The sequence below is a fragment of the Tupaia chinensis genome, unplaced genomic scaffold (genome assembly GCF_000334495.1).
Source record: "Tupaia chinensis unplaced genomic scaffold, TupChi_1.0 Scaffold000318_1, whole genome shotgun sequence".
NCBI lineage: Eukaryota > Metazoa > Chordata > Mammalia > Scandentia > Tupaiidae > Tupaia > Tupaia belangeri.
Window position 1 is genome coordinate 2479770 of NW_006159811.1, and position 26220 is coordinate 2505989.

Sequence of the window (26220 nt, forward strand, 5' to 3'; positions counted from 1 at the left end):
GGGCTGGGAACCAAACTTGAGCAGAAGTATATGTTGGAAATAAAACATAGAAGCTGCCATCTGTAGGCACCTAGAAATCTTTAGTGGCCTAGAGGTTTGATATTTAGTAGTAGCTGCAGCCTCTAGGAACCAAAGACCAAGCTTTGGACCTAGACAGTGTGAGAAGTTGAATCATGGAATGTTGCATAGAGCCAGAAATCACACAGATTAAACTCTCAGAGAAATAGAAAAAATATATTAAATTCATAAATACATTGTAAATGCATTAAAACATGCTTTCCTTATTTATTATTGGGTCTTAGAGAGGAACAAAAAAAGTGTCCCCTAAGTATTCTTGGCCACAGGCTGGTCTTAACAGAGGCTGGGTGCCCAGTTTTCAAGGTTAGAAAATCCAAGCAGGAATTTACATGAAAATGAACCCACATTGAGAGTTTGTCTAAGTTGCCAAGAATCAATGTATATTCTCTCTGGAAGAATGCACTATCAACTCAGAATGATGCCTAAAGATAAAGTTCCAGGAAACATGAGATCATATTTAAAAAATAAATTAAATGTATGTATGAGAAAAAAAACTGTCATGAAGATTAGTTTCCAGAAATAAAAAGGGCAGAAGCAGACACATTAGTGTTTTATATATTGGAGTAAGTGGTTACAGAATTTAAATAAATACATCTGATGTGTTTTGAAACTAAGAGAAAGATAAGAAATGTGTAAAGAATGAGACTTTCTAGGGACCAGCAGTTAGCGTAATGGCTATGTCACTGGACTCCCACGTAGTCAACCACGGTTCACGTCCTGCTCCCGGTGGCTTAAAACTCACGCAGGGCGCGTGTGCGTGCGTGCCCAAGATCCCAAGAGGAGAATGGAGGAGAAGGGATTGCGGCGTGACCATCCCCCCGGGGGGGTGATTTCTCGATTTCTGTTTCTCTGTCTCTCTCTGTCTGTCTGGTGAGCGCACGCGCCCTATAGCAAAAATGTCTCAAAAAATACATAAATAAAAGAGAGAGAGAGAGAGAACATATGGTTAGACTTAAACCTTGATTCTGCCATTCACTGGCTGTGTGCCCATTTGCTACTTTATTTCTCTATAACTCAGTCTTCTCTTTTGTGAAATAGAGAAAAATCATAGTATCTACCCCAAATAGTTGCATAAAAATGAAAAGAATAAGTATTTTTGTAAAAAAGAAAAATGTCATGGACAGCATAAATAGATGATTCATAGGTAGAGAAAAAAATTAGTGAACTGAAAGATAAACTTAAATAATTTAAATAGAATACTTGATAATAACATAAGATAAAAAGGTATTAAAAGATAAAAGCCCTATAGCAAAAATGTCTCAAAATAAATAAATAAATAAAAGAGAGAGAGAGAGAGAACATATGGTTAGACTTAAACCTTGATTCTGCCATTCACTGGCTGTGTGCCCATTTGCTACTTTATTTCTCTATAACTCAGTCTTCTCTTTTGTGAAATAGAGAAAAATCATAGTATCTACCCCAAATAGTTGCATAAAAATGAAAAGAATAAGTATTTTTGTAAAAAAGAAAAATGTCATGGACAGCATAAATAGATGATTCATAGGTAGAGAAAAAAATTAGTGAACTGAAAGATAAACTTAAATAATTTAAATAGAATACTTGATAATAACATAAGATAAAAAGGTATTAAAAGATAAAAGATAAGAAAGAGAAATAAAAGATTAAAAGATAAAACCTAAGAAAGAGAAATGAAGGCTACATGTAAGTTAGCGAAATAGATTATACAATAGTGTACCATAGTAAAGAACGTGATCTTTTTTTTTTAATTCAGAGAGAGAGAGATTTTGCTATAGGGTGTGTGCACTTGCTGGAGAGAAAGAGAGAGATGGAAAGAGAGCAAGCGAGACATCACCCCCTGGGGGAATGGCCACACTGCAATGACTTCTCCTCCATTCTCCTCTGGGGATTTTAGGCATGCATGCACATGCCCCCAGCATGAATTTCGAGCCACTGGGTCCAGAACTTAAACCGTGGTAGGCCATGTGAGAGTCCAGTGCCTTAACCACTACACCACCTGCTAGCTACACATTATGTAATCTTAAATGATGAAGATGGTGAATGCTTATATCTTCAATCTAATTACACACTGGATACATGCTTTAAAAATCTTGCTATACTCCACAAAGATATACAACAATTACATGTAAATCAGAAATTGTGGTATTTTCAAAAAGAGAGAGAAATGAAGAGACTTAGAAAAGAAAGCGAAAAATTCTTAAAGAAAAGAAAGTGAGAAAATTTTGACATTCTCAATTGGAATCTCCAACAAAAAATACAGAAAATGAGAGAAAAGCAACATTTAAAAAAATAATGACTGGGAATTTTCCAGAATTTATAAAATATGCCAATTATCAAGTGAAGAGATCCCTACAAATAGATTAATTATATTTGTCTTATATTTGTAAAAACTTATATAGTTTTTTTGTTTGTTTTGTTTTCTTTTATTTTAGGGTTTTTTGTTTGTTTGTTTGCCATAGGGCACCTACGTTTGCCAGGGAGATGGAAAGAGGAAAAGTGAGAAATCACCCTCAGGGGGAATGGTCATGCTACAATACCTTCTCTTCCATTCTCCTCTCAGGATTTTGGGCATCCATGCACATGCACCTGATGTGTTTCAAATGGATGGGTCCAGAGCTCACACTAGAGTCCCCCATGTAGGAATCTAGCACCTTAACCACCATGCTACTTTCTGGACCCCCTAGCTCCTATTTTGATATAATGAATCACTTCAAAACTTAATGAATTAAAAGTGCAATTATCATTTATGACCTCATGAATATATATATATATATATTGGAGAGGTTTTTGCTATAGGGCACTTGTGCTCACCAGACAGAGAGAGACAGAGAGACAGAAAGTGAGAAATCAACCCCCGGGGGCATGACCACGCCACAATCCCTTCTCCTCCATTCTCCTCTTGGGATCTTGGGCATGCATGCACACATGCCCAGCGTGAGTTTAAGCCACCGGGTCCAGGACGCGAACCATGGTCGACTACGTGGGAGTCCAGCAACATAGCCATTACGCTAACTTCTGGTCCCATGACCTCATGATTTCTGTGGGTCAGGAATTTGGAAGTGGTTTAGATGGGTGGTTGTGAGGTGAGGTCTCTCATAATGGTTTAATCAGATGTTAGCTAGGGCTGCAGTTACCTGGAGGGTTGAAAGACCACTAAGGCAAGAAGGTCCAAATCCAAGATGATGTGTAAATTGCTGGTAAATTGTAGCTGTCTGTTCACTGGGGGACTCTTCACAGGAGTGATTTTATGTCTTCCTGGGGTGGTAGCTGACTCTACTAAGAATGAGTCATTCTAGCAACTGAGGGAAAGCTAAAATGCTTTTGAAAGTCTACCCTTGACACTTCTGCTGTCTTCTGTTGGTCACATAGGGTCAACCCTGATTTATTGTGAGAGTGGGCATCTCTGTATATCAGAAGTGGATGGTTGGGGCTGTCTTGGGACATTAGCTACAGTAGTAGTAGAAGGTACAGAAGAAAAACAAAGTCTTAAAAGTATCAGAGAAGAGTTCCACATAAAGGACTAAGTATTGGCTTTCAGTTGACATCTCAATGGCAATAGTAGAAGGTAGAACATTGTATAATAAGATCTTAAAAGTTCTGAGAAAAAATAAAGGGCAAAGTTGAATTACAAGTCCAGTGAAACTCTTTCATGAAGGGTCAAATAAGCCCAGCCATGGTGGTGGCTGACTGCCTGAGACTATAGGAAGGATCATGGCATGAGACCCTGTTGAGGTACTTTTCTTCTCTCTCTCTTTAAATAAACAAACAAATAAATATAAAATAAGGGTAAAATAAAGCCATTGTCAAACAAAAATAAGGGTGTTTACTACTATGTATAAAGGATATATGCCTCAGGGAGAAAAAAATGATCCTTGATGAAAGATCTGGGATACAACAAGAAATAGTGACCATAGAGAAATGGTAAACTCATTAAACCCTTTAAAAATTATGGTATGAAGTAATAATTGTCTTTCTAATATGTAGTGCCAAAATGAGAAAAATGTAATTGAAGAGCTTAATATAGAGCATGTGGACTTGAAATTAAAATAGGAGGAAAGAATGTAATTTTTAAAGTAGACAGCAAAGGAGAAACAGGAAATCTGGAAAATAATCAAAGAAAAAACAGAAATTAAGAGAAGACAAAGAAATCTAACATACATAAATGGTTTAGCTCTCCAGAATTTTTTTTAAAAAAAACTGCCAAATAGATTTTTAAAATAAAAATTAACTGTATGATATTTATTAAGAGACATGCCTAAAATATGAGGATACAGTAAAGTTAAAATTAAAAGGATGGAGAAAAGATATGTCTGGGAAATATTTAACAACTTTAAATGCAAGTTTCATCATGTTAATGTTGGAGAAGTATTTCTAAAGATAAATGGAAGTTATCATATGACAGTATAAATTCCATGTCGCCAAGTTGATATAAAATTTCCAAACTCGTATTTACTTAATAAAGTTTTTAAAATACTTTAAAAAGAAAAAGCAGAATTTGACAAGGTAAGTATATATAAACAATTGTAGAAATTTTAATATATCTCTCTTGGACATGAATAAAACAGTCAGACTCAATATAGCTAAAGCTTTAAAAGAAATGTACAACACAGTTAAAAAAAATAAACTTGATCTAATGGGTTTATAGGGTAGTGTTCCCATGAGGTAGGGAATACAAATTAACATTTGATCATATCTGAGGCTATTAAGAAAATTCAAGCAAATCGCAAAAATAGGAACTAGGCTGTCAGCTTGGCATCCCAGCAAAGCTGCTTTGGCTGAGGGGCCCCCAGGGGACTGCAGTAGGAGGTGGAGGTGCCTGGTGACAGCACAGCAGGACCACCCTCTGGGTGATGAACACTAAAGAAAGTCCAGCCAGGACACAAATGTCTTTGAAGAGGAAAGAATCCTTATAGGAGTAACTTTGATCTTATTCATCAAATTCAAATAAGAAGCATTTTCATCCTCTTCCATCAGTTTTTGGTAGACATCTAAAGGAGGCAAGTAAGGTAAACTTTTTGTTTGCTTGTTTTTTTCCCTGCAGATAAATACTAGGGAAAGCTTAGAAAGTAAAGCTAAACAAGAGAAAATTCTAGATTTTGGAGGTATGTTTCAGGAGGCTGTAGAGGTATGCCTTTAAAAAAAAATTGCCAGAGACTACATGCACTTGACAGAGAGAGAGAGAGAGAAAGCACCCCACCATGGAACATGGTTATACCACAATCCCTTTTCTTCCATTTCTCCATCTTGTCAGGATTTGGGGCATGCTGTTGTGCCTGGACAACAAGTTTTCAAGCCACCAGGACCAGGACTTGAACTCCATAGTCAGCCATGTGGGATCTGGCTCCCTTAGCCACCAGGTCACAGGACTACCCTTTTATGATAATTATAGATGATGAGTTTGTGTTGCGAGATGATGACCTCATTCTGCTATTCTTTCTCAAGTCATGATTGAGATTGCCAGTCTGATTTGTACTACAATAGACCCCACCTGGGTCTCAGCTATCTCCAATGAGAATCACACTGAGTGGGCAATGAGGATTAAAGGACTAAAGGACAGGGACCAGCAGGTGGCATGGTGGTTAAGGCACTGGACATTCCCATGTGGCCGACCACAGTATGAGTCCTGGACCTGGTGGCTTGCTTTCCCTCTTTCTCTTTCTCTCTCTCTTTCTGGTCAAATTAAAATAAAGTAAAATGAACGAATGAATAAAATTAAATAATTCTAAGAAAATAAAGAACTAAAGGACAATGAAGCCTCTGACATCATTATAATTATCTTATTATCATTAGTACCTGGCCGTTCCCTATTTTCGTAAATTTGTCTCCACCTTCCAGGCTAAGGAAAGCAAATGAAGGCAATAATGATTAAGAGCCCCTCATCTGATTATAATGAAAGACACAACGACAGTATTAAAATGTAGGACAGTATATAGAGAGTTTAAAGAAAAATCCACCTGTTCTCAACCCAAGCAGACTTTACTTATTGCCAGAGACTACATGCACTTGACAGAGAGAGAGAGAGAGAGAGAGAGAGAAAGCACCCCAGGCTTATTGGGGTTGCTTAGGAGAAAACTTGGTTATAACCCAGTAATCTCGGTAGTCAGTCATCAATTCATGTTCTGCCTGAAAGTACTACCAACTCATATAAGCAATATACCTCAGCCAAATTCAGACTGCCTCGATACTTTTGCACAGAAGTTGTAACAAAGCAACTTAGTCTTACTTATATTGAGTATTCTATAAAAAATATAGTATAAAGCATATTGGAGGTTGATACTGTTGCCTGATTATTTATGATCAATCTGCTTGTCTTCATTGATAGCCTCATGATGGCAGACTATAGTAGGGTATTTACTGCTGGTTTGGCATATTATTTGGCATATAATACTAAGTGAAATGCCAGTGAGGCAGCCTTTCCCTCATTCATTCAAAACGTAATGAATTAAAAGTGCAATTATCATTTATGACCTCATTATTTTTTTTTTTGGAGAGGTTTTTGCTATAGGGCACTTGTGCTCACCAGGCAGAGAGAGACAGAGAGACAGAAAGTGAGAAATCAACCCCTGGGGACATGGCCACGCCACAATCCCTTCTCCTCCATTCTCCTCTTGGGATCTTGGGCATGCATGCACATGAGCATAGTTTATATGCACTGATTTCAATGTTTATAAAGTGTAAATCAATAACTCAATTAAAAAGGAATAAAATATTAATAAAAATCATAACTCATCTTGCTGAACTTTTAAATGTACTTCAAAATATCTCACTAGACAGTGAAGAAGTGTTAAAAATATTAAAAATGAGATTGCACAATAGAGAACATGGTACATGTTAATATATGTGTGTGTTGAAACTAAAGTGATAGCTAGATATTTAATATCAATATCCCTATGTATTTCAACCAGGAAATCAGAGAGTTTTAAAATTACTAAGTTCATTATCCAACCAGAGAGGCTTCAAAAGAAAACAAAACCAAAGAAGTGAAACTAGAAAAATAATAAAGCTAAGAACGTGAATAAAATAAAAAGGAAAGACCCAGCCAAAAGTCGGTGTTTTTTCTTTTTCTTTTTTTTTTTTTTTTGAGAAGTTGTGCTATAGGGCACATGCACTCGCCAGAAAGACAGAGAGAGACAGACAGAAAGTGAGAAATCACCACCTGGGGGGATGGCTATGCCACAATCCCTTCTCCTCCGTTCTCCTCTCGGGATTTTGGGCACGCACGCACACGCGCCTGGCGTGAGTATAAGCCACTGGGTCCGGGACTTGAACTGCGGTCAACTACATGGGAGTTCTGTGACATAGACATTACGCTAACTGCTGGTCCCAAAAGTCAGTGTTTTGAAAAGATCAACAAAATTAAGAAATCTGTGGAAATACTAATCTGTAAGAAAAAGAGAGGAGGTGGGAACCAGCAGTTAGCGTAATGTCGCTGGACTCCCACGTAGTTGACTGCGGTTCGCGTCCCAGACCCGGTGGCTTAAAACTCATGCCGGGAGCGTGTGCGTGTGTGCCCAGGATTCTGAGAGGAGAATGGAGGAGAAGGGATTGCGGCGTGACCATCCCCCCCTGGGGGGCGATTTCTCGCTTTCTGTCTCTGTCTCTGTCTGTCTGGCGAGTGAATGCACCCTATAGTGAAAACCTCTCAAAAAAAAAAAAAAGAAAGGAGAGGAGGTTAATAAAAAATACTATTATGAATGAACAGAATTAGATTTAAAGCAGAGATTTATGTGGATTGTGAAGTACTTGAACAATACTGTACTCTATGTGAGATCTTAGGTACAAAGATCAATAAAATACTTAACCAAACTAATCAAAGAAGAAATAGGAAATCTGAATAATTTTGTATCATTGAGGAGTTAGTAACCTTAATGCTGATTTTATGCAAATCATTTCAGAAATCAGTAAAGGATAATTTCCATTTTATTCTGTGAGGCTAGTGTAAACTTGATTCTCTAAAGAACATTCCTAAGAAAGGCAAATTAACGTTCAATCACACTCATAAATTTAGTGCCATGAATCATAAGCAAGGTATTAAAAACTGACTACTACAACAAATGTAAGTTTGAAACAATATGTTATAACCAGGTTAGAATTTAAGCAGAGCTTAACATCAAAAATGTATCAAAAAGCATTCAGCTTTTTGATTCTGCATTGAAGGAGCTTAGAAGTTGCTTCTTCCTCCTAACAAATGAAAAGCTGAACAGACTGAAAAATCAACGTTTCTCTTTTGGATTCGTAAGAGAGGTGAGGACACAGAGTAAACCACTGCTTCAAAAACTGGAGAGACAGGCAGATACAGGGAACCACAACTTACTGGAATAGACTGTCAACCCAAAACCTCCACAGGAACCAGTGCTGGGATGGGGAAATCAGAACTCTCATTGATTAATTGCTGGAGGTTCAGTCAACATTAAACGCTCCAGGTGGACCAAGTTATAGAGGAGCCCTCACATTTCTGTGTATTTTATCCTTAGGATCTCAGGAGGTTCTTACAGTAAATATCACAGAAAAAGCCATTCCTGTGTAAAAGAAATTTCTCCTCAGGAATAGGAGGAAAGAAATCATTTTGAAATATACCTATCAATTCTGTTCTTGAGAACAAGGTTTGTCCTCAGAAGACACTAGTTAACCACGCCCTAGAATTCTGGAGTATTATTAGTGCTTAACTGACACTGAAGAGCGGAAATACCTAACTGTAACTCAGTACCCGACTGAGAAACATTGTCAAGTTCACAGCCTGGGGATGTAGGATTACTAAAAGACTGAGAGCTAACCATAGGACTACAGTAAGACTTCCCCTGCCCCTATACATCACCACCACATTTCTAAAGGCCTATTTACAGCAGATCTTTTTACCCAGTACGCTATATCTGGCTATCAAGTAAAACTTCCCGGCATACTAAAAGACGAAAACGATTTGAAGAGGGACCAGGAGATGGCATGATGGTTACATTGCTGGACTCCCACATAGTCAACTGCAGTTGGACTACTGGACCTGGTGGCTTAGATCTCACGCTGGGCGTGTGTGCATGCATGCCCAAAATCCTGAGAGGAGAATGGAGGAGAAGGGATTGCAGCATAGCAATCTCCCCCCCTAGGGGGGTTGGGGATGATTTCTCACTTTCTGTCTATCTCTGTCTCTCTGGTGAGTGCACACACACTATAGCAAAAATCTCTCTAAAACAAACAATTTGAAGAGACAGAGTAAGCATAGAAACCAGACGTGGCAGATGTCAGAATTAAAGCATCAAACATTTAACATGGCTATGATTAATATGCCAGTACTCTAATGTTAGCAGAGAGATGGAAAGCTGAAGGAAAAAATCAAAGAGAAATGCTAGAGATCAAAAACAGCATAACAGAAATGAAGAATGTCTTTGATTATTAGTGGACTTGTTTGAATGCCTTCGGCTTATTAGTAGAGAGGACACAGCTGAGGAAATTATCTCTGAGTTTGGGGATATATCAATATGAATCTCCAAGGCAGAATTAAAGAGAAAAAAAGACAGGGAAAACAGAATAAAGACTGTGGGCAAGTATAGAAGGTATAGTGTATGTTAATGGAATCACAGAAGACGACCAAGCAAAAGGAACAGAAGCAGTATTTGAAATGTAATGACTGAGAATTTCTCCAGATTAATGCAGACGTCAAAGCACAGATCCAGAAAGTCCAGAAAATGCCAAGCAGGATAAATGTCTCTCCCCTCAAAACACAACAAACCCCAAAGAACTATATACATAGGCATACAGTTTCAAAGTGCAGAAAATCAAAGATAAAGGAAAAAAAACAGGGACCAGCAGTTAGCATAATGGCTATGTTGCTGGACTCCCATGTAGTCGACCACAGTTCAAGTCCCAGACCCGGTGGCTTAAACTCATGCTGGGTGCATGTGCATGCATGCCCTAGATCCCAAGAGGAGAATGGAGGACAAGGGATTGTGGCGTGGCCATCTCCCATGAGAGGGTGATTTCTCACTTTCTGTCTCTCTCTGTCTTTCTGGCAAGCACATGCTCCCTATAGCAAAAATCTCTCAAAAAAAGAAAAGAAAAAAACCCATAAATAAGCCAAAGGGGGGGCACTTTACCTATAGGAGAACAAAGGTAAGAATTAGATCTGACTTCTCAGAAGCCATTCAAGTAAAATGAGAATGGAATGATGGTTTGAGAGAAAAGACCACTTGCCTGGAATTCTGTGCCCTGCAAAATGATCCTTAAAAGCAAAGAAGAATTTATGACTTTCTCAATACTCAGGGGAATTTGTTGCTGGTAGACCTGCTTTACAAGAAATGTGAAAGAAGTTCTTTAGAGAGAACAAAAATGACAGGTCAGAAACTCAGATGTATATAAAGAAAGAACATCAAAGAAGGAATAAGTGAAAGTGAACTAAAAACTTTACTTTTCTTATTCTTATTTGTTCTAACAGATATGTTGCTCAAAATAATTTTTGAAAGTTTATTTATTTCTTCTATGAGCAAGAGGCAGAAAGAGCCAGAGAGTGAGAGAGATAGCATAAACCCTCGAGAGTGTCTTGATGCTATGATCAGCTCTTAATGTGTTGAAGGACCAGAGGAAGGGGATCATAATGTGACCAGGCTCTGTGCCTGGGGAAGGTGCCTCTCTCACACACACACATATGTACACATACTCTATCAAGAAAAGAGAAGAATTTTTTTTTAAAGACAGATTGGGGGGTCAGCAGGTGGTGTGGTGGTTAAGGTGCTGGACTCTCACATGGCCTGCAGCAGTTTGAGTGCCAGATCCAGGGTTTGAAAATCACACCGGGTGCATGCGCATGTGTGCTCCAAATCTTGAAAGGAGCATGGAAAAGAAGGGATGATGGCATGGCCATCTCCCCCTAGGGGATGATTTCTCATTCTCTGGAGAATGTACTTGCCCTATGACAAAAACCTAAAAAAAAAAAAAAAATCCAACAGATTGGAAAGTAAACAAAATCTACCAGGTGGTATGATTAACAGTAGAAATCAAAATGTAACACTAAGTATTAGAATACATAGAGTTAGTGTTGTTGCAGGATATAAAAGTAATACTACAAGATCTCATCATTGATAACTAGGAATGTAAATGTCATTTATAAAAAGTATGATGTAATATTTCTAGGACTAGTTGCAAAAATGTATCTTGAAACACAAAATAATAGAAAATATGTTTTAAAAACTGAAATGAATAGATAATATGGCTCAATCTCCTTCCTTCTGGTCACAGAGCTACATGACCCAGCACAGCCTTCTTTCTGGTCAGTCATGATCATTTGGCATAATTGTGTTGGGTTGTTGGAAAAGTCATGATGCATTTTTGTACAGAAAGAGAAAAATTCGTCATAACTTTTCTGATGACCTCATAGCTAGTGAGATATCAGCCAAAGTGATGTGCCCCACTGTCAAACCTGGCCTGTAAATACTGGGCACAGCTGATTTCTACACACTTTCTGGCTTGTTGTCAACAAACATAGCCAGTTTGAAGTCGACAATGTCCTGAGATGAAAAGAGCTTCTCTCCCTGCATCTCTGCTTAGAAGAGATCTCCCTACTGCTCAGGAAAACTTACTATGTGAGGATGAAAGTAAATTAATGGAGAGTTTAAGCTTTTATATCTTTATGGGTATATTCGTTGTACTAGCCATCATTGCCCTAACAAATTCAGAAAGATGTACTATGTTAAAAAATATTAATAGGATAACTCAATATCCTAAAGATACCACGGACCTGCAAATTGATCTACAGAGTTAATATACTTCCAGTGGGATTTCCAGCAGAGCTTCTCATGAAGCTTGGCATGATAATTCTAAAATTTGTATAGAATAACTAACGGCCAAGAATAGCCAAGACATTTCTGAAGACAAACAAGGAGAGAACAGGGTGGGAGTAAAGTGCTGTCTCATCTATGAGAACTAGTTAACTGCTGTAGCTAAAGTCACCTATCAATACTAATGGAGAAACTGCAAGTTAAAAATCACAGTGATTTTATAGTCAAAAATGGCCAAAATTAAAAAGGGTGTATTATAAAATGATAGTGAGGGCATACAACAATCAGAACTCTCATACACTGCTGGTGAATAAGGGTGGTAACATAATACTATTACTTTGGAAAATAATTTGGCAATATCTAATAAAGTTGAATATACAACGTCTTTGACCCAGTATTTCTACTCTCTTATACATGTCTACTTAGATAGTGATGTTAATAGAAGCATTTTTGTGGGGCCAGCAGATGGTATAATGGTTATGTCACTGGACTCCCACATAGATGACCATGGTTCGAGTCCCTGACCTGGCAGCTTAAAACTCACACTGGGCACATGTGTGTACATGCTCAAAATCCTGAGAAGAGAGTGGAGGAGAAGGGATTGCAGGGTGGCCATTCTCCCTGGGGGGGGTGACTTCTCACTTTCTGTCTCTCTGTGTCCCTCCAGTAAGCACACGCCCCCTATAGCAAAAATCTCTTTTAAAAATTTTTTTAAAAATAAGAAAAATTTGGGAACCAGCAGTTAGCGTAATGGCTATGTCGCTGGATTCCCACGTAGTCGACCGCGGTTCGCGTCCCGGACCCAGTGGCTTAAAACTCACGCCGGGCGCGTGTGCGTGCGTGCCCAAGATCCCGAGAGGAGAATGGAGGAGAAGGGATTGCGGCGTGACCATCCCCTCTGGGGGGTGATTTCTCTCTTTCTGTCTCTCTGTCTCTCTCTGTCTGTCTGGCGAGCGCACACGTCCTATAGTGCAAACCTTTCAAAAAAAAAAAAAAAGAGAAAAAAAAAGAAGAAAAATTTTTGTGATAGCACACAATTGGAAATAAATGTTCATAAAAGCAAAATGGACAAAAGAAATCATGGTGTATTACATGTGTACAGCTGAGAGAATAAATGAACATCCGTATGGATTAAATTCATGAATATCATTTTGAGTGAAAAAAAGCAATTTTCCTGAGGATAAATCTAAGATTTATCTAAAATTATTAAAAATGAAAACTAGGGGCTAACAGATGGTGTGATGGTTATGACACTAGACTCCCACATGGCCGACTGTGGTTCAAGTCTTGGACCTTGTGACTTGCTTTCTCACTTTCCCTTTCTCTTTCTCTTTTTCTCTCTCTGGTCAAATTGAAACAAAAATAAATAATAATAGCAAACAATGTTAAATAAATTATATATATATGTGTATATAATAATAGCAAACAATGTTAAATAAATTTTATATATATATATGAAAACTAAGCCTAGCTTCAGCCTCAGTGGTATAGGCAGCAATATACTGAACTGTGGCACTGGAAACCACAGAGCTGATTATGGGTTTGGATTCTGAGTTGACCTGAAAAACATGCCAGATGGGAATACAGCTGAGATCCTGATAAGCTGGAGAGTGGGGAAAATGGGGACCAGGGTATGATGAGACCCTGTTGAGGATGCTTCTCTCTTTCTTCATGCACATTCACACACATATTCTCTATCGTGAATAAAATAAACAAACAAAAAGCTACACAGTATAGTATTTAGGGGTGTTTATTATGGGGTAAACATAGAAACAAATGCAAACATATGTAAGTGCAGAAGTTGGGGTAATGGTGAACTTGGCAATGGGTAGGAGGACATTATGGGAGGAGTCCATGAAGCTTTGGTTTGGTTCTATTCCAGTTATCTAACTGGTGGTGGGTACACTAGTGTTTTCTTTCTCATGCTTTATAACTTGCATATATGCCACATTATTTTATATGTGCCAAATATTTCCTAACTTGAAAAGTCAAAATAACCATTGGCCTCAATCATATTCTTCTCACCAGACCATTACTAACTGTACTTGCTAAAGGACAGTTAAGCTTTTCCCACCAGTGTGCTCAATGCATATCGCTTTGTTACTTTTAAATACTTTCTACTCCATCATTTATTTACCTATGATGATAAGGCTCCCTTTAAAACATGGTTCATGGCCCAGCCTGGTGGTGTAGTCCCTTGTGTCCTGGACCACAGAACTAGAAGCCACAAGGTTGACCACGGGTTCAGATCTCTGGACTGGCCTGAACACATGCCTGGTACTTCTGTGTGTCCAATGTCCTCAGGAGCTTCAGGATTGGAGAAAGAGGATCACAATGTGATGAGGCCCTTTCCAGGGTGCTTCTCTCTCTTATACACACATACATACATGTACTCTCAGTAATTAAAGTTTAAAAAAAAAGTCCGATTAAAATTTCATTTTATGCAAGTATCCTTGACCTTCCTAGACTTCAATATATGTTACTGAAACTGGTATTAATGGTTATCTCTTCCATTTTATTCACTAAACCTTACACATGGTATAGGGTAGCGGAATGAGTAGGACATAATGCCTCTTCTGGAGGAGTAAGATTTATTTACACATGATTAGATAGTGCTGCCATTGAGGATGTAATTGTGGTGCATACACAGTGATGAAGGACTTTGCAGGAGAAAGGGATTGGTTCTGTGGTTCAATTAAGCTGCCAAAGAGGTGGAGCATCCAAGATGAGCCTCAAAGGATTTTTCCAGTTGTCCTTCTGGACACAAAGCTTTCCTTCTTCCTGCTTCTTTCTACTGAATTCTCTAAATATTTCAGCTGAATCACCACACCCCCATAAAGAATGGGTTGTTGCTATAAAAGACTCCTCTACCCCATATCTTAGCTTCTTTGACTCACTTCTACTTGATGGAAACCTTTCATTGTCGCCCGTTCCAGTGGACAGGTGCTAGTATCAGAGGCACATTCAGTCAACTTTGGTTGTTGGCCGACAGGATAAACAGATTCCATTTTACCCTTGTCTAGACTTGGGCAAAATCAGTGCCCTTAAAAATGCCACATAAGTATATTTTGGAATGTTATGTCTCTGTGAATCATCTGGCTTAATTAGACCAGTCATTTTGTGTCCATTTTTATGTGACCAAGAGAACCAATATCTGACAAATTTACTGACCCAGAGAGAAACTTCTGGGAAAAAGCTCATACTTACTGGACACCAAGTCCAGAAAGCCACAAGGCTAATTTTTCTGTTCTGAATAGTGCAAACATCATGGCAGATTTAGAAGGCTCTTAAATCCTTCCAGTTTATTAAAAATCTTTGGAGACTTGGTGTTTTGAAACTTTGAACATAATGTAAGCCATCTCTAGTAATGGGAGTTGAATGGAGATAAGGGAAAAACATGTGTACTACTGCTTCTCCAGAGATTCTTCGTGAAAGCTCAGTTTTGCTCATAGAATTTTTTGGGGGAAAAGAAACAAAACAAAACATTTATTTTCTTGTCTTTCAAAATGATATTTTTTGAGAGAAAGAGATTTTTGCTACAGGGTGTGTGCACTCACCAGAGAGACAGAGAGACAGAAAGTGAGAAATCACCCCCCAGGGTGATGGGCACACTGCAATCCCTTCTTCTCCATTCTCCTGTAGGGATTTTGGGCATGTATGCACATGTGCCTGGCGTGAGTTTTAAGCCACTGGGTCTGGGATTCGAACTGCAGTGGACAACACCATTATACCATCTGCTGGTCCCAGAAAATGATACCTTTGAAACGTAAATCAGGTCATATAACATCCTTTCTCTTAAAGCACTATATGACTTATTTTTTTAAGAGATTTTTGCTATAGGGCGCATGCCCTCACCAGACAGAGACAGAGAGACAGAAAGCGAGAAATCACCCCCCAGGGGGGATGGTCACGCCACAATCCCTTCTCCTCCATTCTCCTCTCGGGATCTTGGGCACGCACGCACACACGCCCGGCGTGAGTTTTAAGCCACCGGGTCCGGGACACGAACCGCAGTCAACTACGTGGGAGTCCAGCACGTAGCCATTACGCTAACTGCTGGTCCCGAACCACTGTGACTTCTTGAGGAAAACAAACAAACAAACTCACGTTCTTAGTATGGCTCACAAATTCATTCCCTGATCTGCCCTCACTTGCATCTCTCTCCCTCACACATTATAGCCCCACCACACAGGCCTTCTTGCCCATCCTTGAACTTCCACGCGTGTTCCCATCTCGGACTCCTTGCATTCACTCTTTCTTCTGGCAGCATCACCCTTGCTCCTCTTTTTACAGAGCTCTCTCTTATTTCATTCAAATGTTACCTTCTCAGAGGCTCTTCCTAGTCGCCTATTAAAAGCACAATTCATGCTCCTCTCTGTACCCATCTGTGTTGTATATTCTTTCATAGATTATGTCTGTTGGACTCGATCACATGAAATATTGTATTTTATGCTCTCTGTCTCTTCATTTGAATGTCTTTGTCTATATCTGGGTTTTTGGTACCTGCAGTTGATAAATAAATACTCACTGAATGTACCAGTGAAGAGCCTTATTTTTGTGTTGCCTAAAAGGATGAAGTAAAAGAAGTCTTTGTGGTTGGATCCATGGTGGTATGAGAGAGAGGAGGCTTGATTTGTGTAGAAAATATCCAACTTGACATAAAGATCTGCGACTTCTTCTATTAGACACATGACTTTTGATAGCTCTGTGTGTCAATTTCCTCTGGCCAAATGGATTAGACTAACGTTGAAGTGATCGAAAAAGGGAAAGAAAGAAAGTGATACAGTTTCATAATTCTTAAACTTTTAGCATGATTATTGTCATCTCTTTGGGCTAATATGCAAATATTACAAAAGCAAAACCAGCAATTTAAACTAAAATATACCACTCTCAGAGCTAGGAAAAAACTCTCCTAAATAGTTAATGAACTTCCAGTCATCCTTAAAAAGAAAACTTAAAGGCAATAAAAAAGTGAATCGAAAGGCTGTTATAAGCCAACAAAATATAATATTTCCATATGTGAGCATATGAATACAGTCATAAGCATTGCTTTCTTGCCTCTTAAATTTCAGTCTTTATAAAATTTGCTAGAATTTCCATATTATTTCTTTCTCTGAAGAATAAGTCTATGTGCTAATCTCAGCTGGTTACAAATTTTAATTTCATAATATCCCCAGGTATCTCTTAGATATCATCTTTGTGAGTCATTCTATGCAGATAAAAGAAAATAGAAAAGCCCACTTCAAATTAGGTTGTTTATATTCCAGTTTTCCAATAAGGAGATCTTTGCCGTTGTATGATAAATACTAAAAAATGTTGATAAGAAAGTTAAGTTTTCAGAGATTTATTTAAGGGGCTGGTAGGTGGCATGGTGGTTAAGGGTGCTGGACTCCCACATGGCAGACTGTGGTTTGAGTCCCAGACATGGTGGCTTGCTTTCTCACTTTCCCTCTCTCTCTCTCTGTCTCTCTGTCTCTCTCTGGTCAAATTAAAATAAATAAATAAATAAAAATAAAGTTAAATGAAAGAATTCTTTTAAAAAAAGATTTAAGGTAAAAAAAATTTAAGTATTAATATTTGAATAAAGAGTTCAAATGAATAAATAGATTTTGTAGTTCACTGGCACATATGTTTTTAGGTGAGGGCTTATTTAGATATGTTAACTTTGTTTATTTGGCTTTTTAGCCAAGCTTATTGCTGTATTATTGAGATCATTCATGCATAATAAAGCTATTAAAATGTGCATGTTGAAGCCCAAGAACAATTTGTGTGCCTATTTACTTGATGGGGGTGGGAGGTGGTTTTGTTAAAATCATGTCTGGGTATATCGGAGACGAAAAGTACATGTTAAATACCCACATGGAAGGAAACCAACTGCTTTTCAGGGCAGGACTTCAATCACATACACTGCCTCGATTCGATGCAGGGGCCCTCTGCAGCTCCAGCGTGCTTTCCTGTCTATTCTGTGTACAGAGTTCATTGAATAAAGTCTCAGAGAAGCAGAGGTCTATTCTGAAAAGACACGGGAGAGTAGCACTGATTCATTTCCCTGAGAGAGTTCCTAATCCTCCATTTCAGCCAAGTTCAGATGTCACTGCTTAATAACATCTTCTCCACTCTTCTCTCTCTAATGTTCTAGAAATATATGTCTTTTGGCTCTCTTGAGTTTTTACTTGACATGCTCTAAAATTAGTCATGTATGTGTACCCTTTCTCAGGACTCTGAGCTTCTCATAGTCATCTCCGTTTCTATAGGCTCAGCACCAAGTCCAACCAGTGTGTATGTGTGGGGGTGCCAAATGTATGTTTTCAAAATAAATAAGTTAATGTAGCTGCATCTACCACCCACCTCCCTGAAAGAGACTGTCAGTGTACAGAGCCCAACCCAAACTGCAATGGCTTTGCTTTGGACTAACAAAATGTACAGGAGCAGACCTTATACATACAGTAATCCCCTCTCACCCACAGAGGAGTGATTCCAAGACATTCCACAGATGCCTGAGACTGCAGTTAGAACCAAATCCTGCAGATGTTTTCTGCTATACATATATTCCTATGATAAAGTTAATTTATAAGTTTGACATGTAAAAGATTAATAACAATAACTAATAACATGCAAAAAATAATAATATATTGTAATGAAAGTTATTTAAAACTTATAAGTTGTTTAATTCTGGAATTTTCCACTTATTAATAATATTTCCATATTGCAGTTGACCATAGGAGGGACTATGGTAATGTTAAGACTATCCAGAGTTGGGGCCGACAGGTGGCATGGTGGTTACAAGGGTGCTGGCTCCCACATGGCCGTCTGTGGTTTGAGTCCCAGAGCTCATGGCTTGCATTCTCACTTTCTCTCTCTCTCTCTCTGTGGTCCAATTAAAATAAATGAATTAATTCATGAAAAGAAAAGACTATCCAGAGTTGTAAGCTACTTTTCTTCTCAGCAGTAATTTTTTTCCCAAGCTCTCAGTTTTGTTATTATTTTTTACTTCCATGGTGGAGCTTTAAATGCACAGGGGTCCATTAAGAAGAGAATCCTAATGAATACCATTAGTGAATTGAGCATAGTTTTAGTCCTGCTTGGGCCGAGCTTCAAATTTATTGTTGTGGCTCTCTTCAGCTAGACCCTTCCTCTTAGCCTCTAGTGGTCATAAGGGTAAAGGTGTGTGCATGAAACTTTCTCCAGTATGACTAGAGATATTCCTGATCTTATGAAGAATATCTGAGAGAGCTCGTCATTATAGGTGTATGTATGTGTGAGGCATGAAGGGAAGAGTAGGATATAGGAAGAAGATTTGGGAAATCAGAGAGACTTAAAGAGAAGTCTGAGTGTTGCGGTCAGTTTCATGGTCTCTGATTATTTCTTTGACATTCTTTTCCAGGTAGACTTTGGATTTGCTAAGAAAATAGGATCTGGACAGAAAACATGGACGTTCTGTGGGACTCCAGAGTATGTAGCCCCTGAAGTCATTCTCAACAAAGGACATGACTTCAGCGTGGATTTCTGGTCACTGGGAATTCTGGTGTATGAGCTCCTAACCGGCAAGTATGTACCTTCAACTTGTGTTCTCTTTCTTCTTTATATGAGGGTTCTTCAAGAGCTTCATGGAAAATGAGTATGGATTTCGCTTTTTTCCTGCCAAAATAAATTTGGACTTTAATTCTATTTTTCCATGAGCTTTTGAAGCCCCTCCCCCATAGAAGTGCAAAATAATAGCTTAAAAAGATAAAGTACATAATTTGTGAATTTAACATTTGGTAAATATTTTTGATGAAGTATGATGCCTTCCTCTCTTTATGTTGTTTTGAATACAATGAGTGGGCTAGTTTGGAACATGGAGAAAATAGGTGGAAACGGAAGGAAAGGAGTGTACAACTGCTATGCTTTACCTAAAATGGCAAGCCCTCTTATCACAGATAAAATATTATATATGTGAAGGTTTTGATTATCCATCCTAAAAAATAAAAGAAGGAATGAAAAATTATGAGCTTATTATTCTTTCCTCCTTTTTTTTCATAATTGAGAAAATAGTGATTCTAATTTTAGTTGAGTCCATTGACCAATTAATAAACTTAACCAGGTTCTTCTATCTTCTCATATCATTTACCAGAAATGCTAAAAGAAAGCCACATTGCTGGATTTAAATTTTAATCTCCTTGTCAACTCCTTTCTGGAGGTGTTAATGAATGGAGACAAGACCACTCAGCAAGGATTTTAGCAGCTGAAATTGAATTGTCACTCCTGGAGAGATTAAAGGATTATATTAATTAATCCTGAATCCAGGATCCCAAATACTTAAAGCACGTACACACGTACACACACACACACACACACACACACACACACACACATATTGACTGTTTGTACTATTACTTCTCTGTTGTAAACCACTTTACAGTTTATGAAGCACTTACATGTGTATTATCTATCAATAATTTAGTTTTCAAACTTCTTTGAAAGATAAGGCAGGGATTTTAATTATTTTATGATTATTTTATATTTGATTATTATGATTATTTTATAATTGACATTTTATTGACTATAAATCAGGTGAGAAATCTACTTTCTTAAGATCAATAATTAGACCCTAGGTCTTCTGCCTCCAAATGTGACACATTTTCCATTACACACATGTGCCACTCCCACATATGTGCTTATAATGCAGGGATGTCAACAGGATTCACATCCATTTTTCTTTCTGGTTTTCTACCTCCATTTCTCATTAATTGACTTGATCATCCTAACAAGACTTTATTAGCAAATATTCTCAGTCTTAATTTCAGAATATGAATATGGAATGGTTTAAGAAATATTGGAACGAGCTTGTTGGAGGGGATACAAGCCTCAACACCTGCTTACAAAAGAGAGTTTCATAGACTCTTCTTGAACTTTTTACACTACAACCTCCAACATTAGGTAACCTGTGGCTACATTTGTATCTTTGTCCACATGGAATGAGCAAACAAATCAGAAAGATCGTTTTATATTATCTGTACATGTTCAAGTGTTTATTTACTAAGATTATGAAGGAAGAAAGGAAACATTTATTGATAGTACTTCTTAGAGAAACGTTATTGAAGGTCTTGGGTACAAGGTATTCTATAAGGAATTCTATTTCAAGAATTTTTTTCATCACTTGAAAATTTGTAACCTGTGTTTCTAATAGATTGGTGATAGTTCTTGTAGGTGGCTGGAGAATGACATCTCATTCTTTATCAGGTAGAAGAAATTGTTACAAGAGATAGGGACATACAGTGAAGGGATGAGAATGGGGGTCAGGGAGAGAGTCCCCATAAAAATGGAGTCACTAAGGTCACGTGACCTTGAGCTATTGAAAAGAAGTTGAAAAATAGTTTTTGAAAAGGTTTTCTGGGTGGGACATGAGAGAAGTTCATTTTAAATGCCCTGAACTCTAGAGTGTCAGTAGGTAGATGAAAATGTACAAAGGACTAAAGAACAAAACAGCAACAACACAGCAACAACACACACACACATGAACACACACATGCACAAACACATAACACACACACGCGCACATAGTGTGGTTGTAAATTAGTTGAAAATAGCATAGCTATAGCTTTTGTTTTCTAACTTTATAAGTAAAACATAGATTATTAAGAAGTTGGTGTATCTGCTTTGTTTCAAGAGTTCCCAGTGAGAACTCTTAATAGCAAAAGGTCTCAAGCATGACTGAGATATAGCAGAGTAGCTCATGAGAGTCATGTTCAGTTTTTAAAATTAAATGGCATAATAGAATAGACATGAGGGAACCAGCAGTTAGCGTAATGGCTATGTCGCTGGACTCCCACGTAGTCGACCGCGGTTCGTGTCCCGGACCCGATGGCTTAAAACTCACGCCGGGCGCGTGTGCGTGCGTGCCCAAGATCCCGAGAGGAGAATGGAGGAGAAGGGATTGCGGCGTGACCATCCCCCCTGGGGGGTGATTTCTCGCTTTCTGTCTCTATGTCTCTTTCTGTCTGTCTGGCGAGCGCATGCGCCCTACAGTGAAAATCTCTCAAAAAAAAAAAAAAAAAGAATAGACATGAAAGTGTTTTATTTATTTATTTATTTATGGATGGATGTTTGTCAGAAGCATATGAATGCACATGCATGAAAGACAGAGAGTGAGGGAGAGAGAGAAAACACTCCTTAAGAGTATGGGGTTACACCACAATCCCTTTTCCTCCAATTCTCCATCCCATCAGGATCCAGGGCACATGTGTATACACCTAGCATGTTTTACAAGCCAAGACTTAAACTGTGGTTAGTCATGTGGATGTCACTTCCTCTGCACCACATTTAAGCGCTGTGCGATAGGGCCAGCCCTGAAAGTGTTCTTAAAAACAAAGTGTATGAATTTGAGTATTATCCACATTCAGTGATCAGCTCTCACTGTTTTTTATTCATCATAGTAATACTTGAAATGCTCTCTTTACTTGGTTTCTAGCACCTCCCTCACTCTCCTTTTCTGCACTGGTGGCTTATTCTCACATCTCCATGCTGGATTATTCTCATCTTCCTGACCTGTCAACATTGGGCCACTTCAGTCCTCAGGCTCTTTTCTATCCATACACTCCCTGAGATATCATCAAGTCACTGATGGCCATCCATCTTGTCTAAAGACTCCCCAGATCACAACTCCAGCCCTAGCCTCTTCCCTGAATGCCAGACTCACAAATCCAATGACCTGCTTAGCATCTCCATTTGGATACTGAAAACAAAACTCTTGATTCCCTTCCCTACGAGCTGCTCTACACTTCCACTTATACCTCAGCCTTTTTTCTCTCAGTAAATGATTACTCAATGCTATAGGTGTGAGGCCAGATCACTTCAGCATCACTCTAAATCCTTTCTTTGCTCCTCATGCTACATTCATCTCATTAGCAAATCCCATTGGCTTTACTTCCTGTCTTTGCTTGGATTGCTATAAGGAAACATCATAAATTGGGTTACTTAAACAACATTTATTTTTCCCAGTTTAGGAAGTAGGAAGTCCTAGATCATGATGCCAGCATGACCGAGGTCTAGTGAGGTCTTCTGAGTTGGGGACTGCAGACTTGTCGTATCCTCACGTAGCAGAGACAGCCGGCTTTTTCACCTCTTCTTAGAAGGCACTAATCCCATTGTGAGGGTTCTGCCTTCATGGCCTCATTACCTCCCATGGACCCCACTGCCAAATACCATCTTATTGGAGTTAGAGTTTCAATGTACGTATTGGGGGAACAGGGATATTTAGTCCTCTCCATAGTCCAAATAAGTCCAGAATCCAACCACATCTTAATACCGTCAGCTCTGTTGTCTTAGTCCAGGCCATCAGACCTTTTCCCCCATCCTCTCCTCATAGTCCCTCCCCTACTCTACCACCACTGCAGTTCATTCTCCACATGTTAAACAATGTTTACTCTTGCTGGCTGCTATAAATTAGATCATTCAAATATGTTTCCAGGTACTTTCCGTAACTGACTAGATCTAGAGGGTGTTATCTTCATCTCGGTTGCTCCTCTCCTGCTTGCTCGCTTGGCTGGCCCACCACACCGTTTCAGAACAGCCCACTCCTGACTCCAGGTCTTTGAATTGCCTGCCTTGAAACCTTGACCTGTAGATAACAGTGTGGTTCATTTACTCCCTTTCTTCACTGATGGTATCTCTGCACAGCTGTCAACTTGAGAGTGGCTGTTCTTAGTCACACTGTGTAAAAAAAAAATCCACCTTCTCTCTATTACCCTCTGTCTCTACCTTAATTTTGCTTTTTAGTGATATTCACCAACTGATAAGCTATCTGTATGTATGTATTATTTTTTAGGTTATATGAAATTAGTAAAGTGATTGTATAGCATCTACAGATTTGACATAGAATAACTAGTGAAAAAAAGAGCAACTGAGAGAGAAGTGAATAAGGAGGAAGGAGGGAGGGAAGGAATGAAAGAAGGAAGAAAAGAAAGAAAGGAGAGACAAAGTGGCAAAGAAGGAAAAGGAACAAATAAAGGAAGAAATTTCCAACTGTGTCTCAGACTCTGGTCCTAGTGTGTTTATTTTGGATTTTCCCTAGCCCGCCCTTTTCTGGTATTGACCAAATGATGACCTACAATTTGATTCTCAAAGGAATTGAAAAAATGGATTTTCCCAGAAAAATAACAAGAAGACCCGAGGATTTGATTAGGAGGCTTTGCAGGTGAGCACGGACAATTTGTAACAACTTTGTATTGGAAAAAGTATGAAGGCTCCTGCTGTCTCTACACACCTTAAAGTTGGGTATATGTTACAGTTTGTACTTTCATATGTGACTAAATTGTATTTTGTGAAAGTTACTTTCTGTTTTGCAGTTTAGGTTAGGAGTTTGAGTTTACTTCATGTCATAGAATCACAATATCTACTTAAAGTTTTTTTAAAAGAATTATTTTTCAATTTAACTTCATTTACCTATTTACTTATTTATTTTAACTTGAGGAGAGAGAGAGAGAGAGAGAGAGAGAGAGAGAGCAAGCGTCAGCCATGTAGGAGTCCAGTGCCCTTAACCACCACGCCACCTGCCGGCTCCTCTAGTTACAGCTTTTAAAAGATCTGAACTGTCAAAGTTTCCTTTGGGAATCATCTTTATCTGTTTCAGAGAAAAATAGAACTGCAAACATTAAAGAAGAAGTTGCTAATTTACAATCTTGTTATTTTTGAGAGAAAATCAGTAGTGATGTTAAAGCATTACTAAATATTCTGCTTCAATCTTCATTTTAAAAAAAAGGTACTCCTCTGGTCTTATTTTAAAGAACCCTAAATTTCTACGTAACCGTTAACAATCATTTATCAGAGAATAAGGCACTTCGAGATTTTTTTTTTTTTTGGTTTGTTTACACTTTATTTTTTCTACTGCCTTTTTTTAAAAAAATTCTTGAACATTTGAACTCTTTTAAAGCATTAAGATTTAGTACATTTATAATGTAAACTCTAGCAGATGGTTGCCAGTAGAAATTCCTGCATGCCACTAAGATTCTAGCTCAGGTGTAAAAGATCCCTTAAAGCTTTCCCTTGTTTTTCTTTCTTTTTTATTTTTTTTCCCTCAGCAGAGTTGGCAGGATTGAACCCTCCTGTTCTTTTAAGCATTCATTCATAGGTCTTTTAAAGCAGTGTGTGTGTGTGTGTATGCCCAACATTTAGGCATCCTTCAGGAAATAGGCCATGTTTCTTTTTATCTACTTATACTCAGATTCTGATCTATGGAAGAAAGTCTATGAATGTTGTTGAATGAATAAATGAATGAATTACTAAACAAATGTTGAATTTTAATTTAAAATATACTTAAATACTATTATTACAAATCATCTTTAAAATTTTTTTTAGGCAAAATCCAACAGAAAGGCTGGGAAATCTGAAGAATGGAATCAATGACATTAAGAAACACAGGTACAGAAATGATAGATTTTTAAAAATAAATGCATAGAAAAATATAGAAATTGATAGAATAGTGTAGTAATCCTGACAGCTTCTGTTGGTAAGCTACAAGGGTCCCTTTACAGACTCAATTTTTCATTTTTGGTGCTGTGGTTTCTCTCCATGTTTTACTAGATGTAAATAGTTAAAATAATCAATACCAAAATGATTTCTCTAATGCTGAAATTCATATGAAGAATGGGTGAAGTTATAAAACAATTACGACATCAAATCTTCAAGTCCTAGCAATTTTGCTTTTTTTCCCCCCACTTCTATTTTTATGATTACTTTTAAATATCAGTTTGGATTCTGGAAAAGAGTAAGTTCTAATTTTGGCATTTAATTTATAAATACAGTGTGGTCAATACCCAAGAGAATGGAACAGTTATATCAATCATTAAACAGTATTCTATTTTAGTTTTAATTAAGATTTTCTATTTATTTTAAATATAACTTGCCTTTGAATATCTCACCAAATTCTGAAGCTTCCCATTATATTTTAGTTTTTGGGTAAAGTACATTGAGTCTCACAGAACCTCAAACAACGTTTTATCCTCACGTGGTAATGTGTCTTTTTGGTGCTGTGAATTTCTAAAGCTGGCCTTTCAGAACCATTGAAAAATTTATAAACATCCTCTCTGAATGTAGCAGTTTAAGCCTTCAAGATTTTTCTTTTTTAAATCATTTCCTGGTTAAGTCTTGCCATCTTCGCGTTTTTTTTTTTTTTTGAGAGGTTTTTGCTATAGAGCACGTGCTCTCACCAGAAAGACAAAGAGAGACAGAGAGACAGAAAGCGAGAACCCCCCCCCCCCCCGGGGGGGGTGTGTGGCCACACCACAATCCCTTCTCCTCCATTCTTCTCTTGGGATCTTGGGCATGCACACACACACACCCAGTTTTAAGCCACCGGGTCTGGGACTCGAACCATGGTCGACTACATGGGAGCCCAGCGACATAGCCATCATGCCAACTTCTG

General features: G+C 38.2%; 1 protein-coding gene across 4 annotated transcripts in view; it reads left to right on the top strand.

Annotated features, from left to right (window-relative positions):
* PRKG2 (protein kinase cGMP-dependent 2) overlaps positions 1-26220 on the top strand; it is a 102801-nt gene that overhangs the window by 64049 nt on the left and 12532 nt on the right. For all 4 annotated transcript variants that reach the window (XM_027773062.1, XM_027773063.1, XM_006151454.3 and 1 more), the window contains 3 exons: positions 19204-19367; positions 23872-23994; positions 25155-25217. In XM_027773062.1, coding sequence (XP_027628863.1) covers positions 19204-19367; positions 23872-23994; positions 25155-25217 — 350 coding nt within the window. The remainder of the gene's footprint in view (positions 1-19203; positions 19368-23871; positions 23995-25154; positions 25218-26220) is intronic.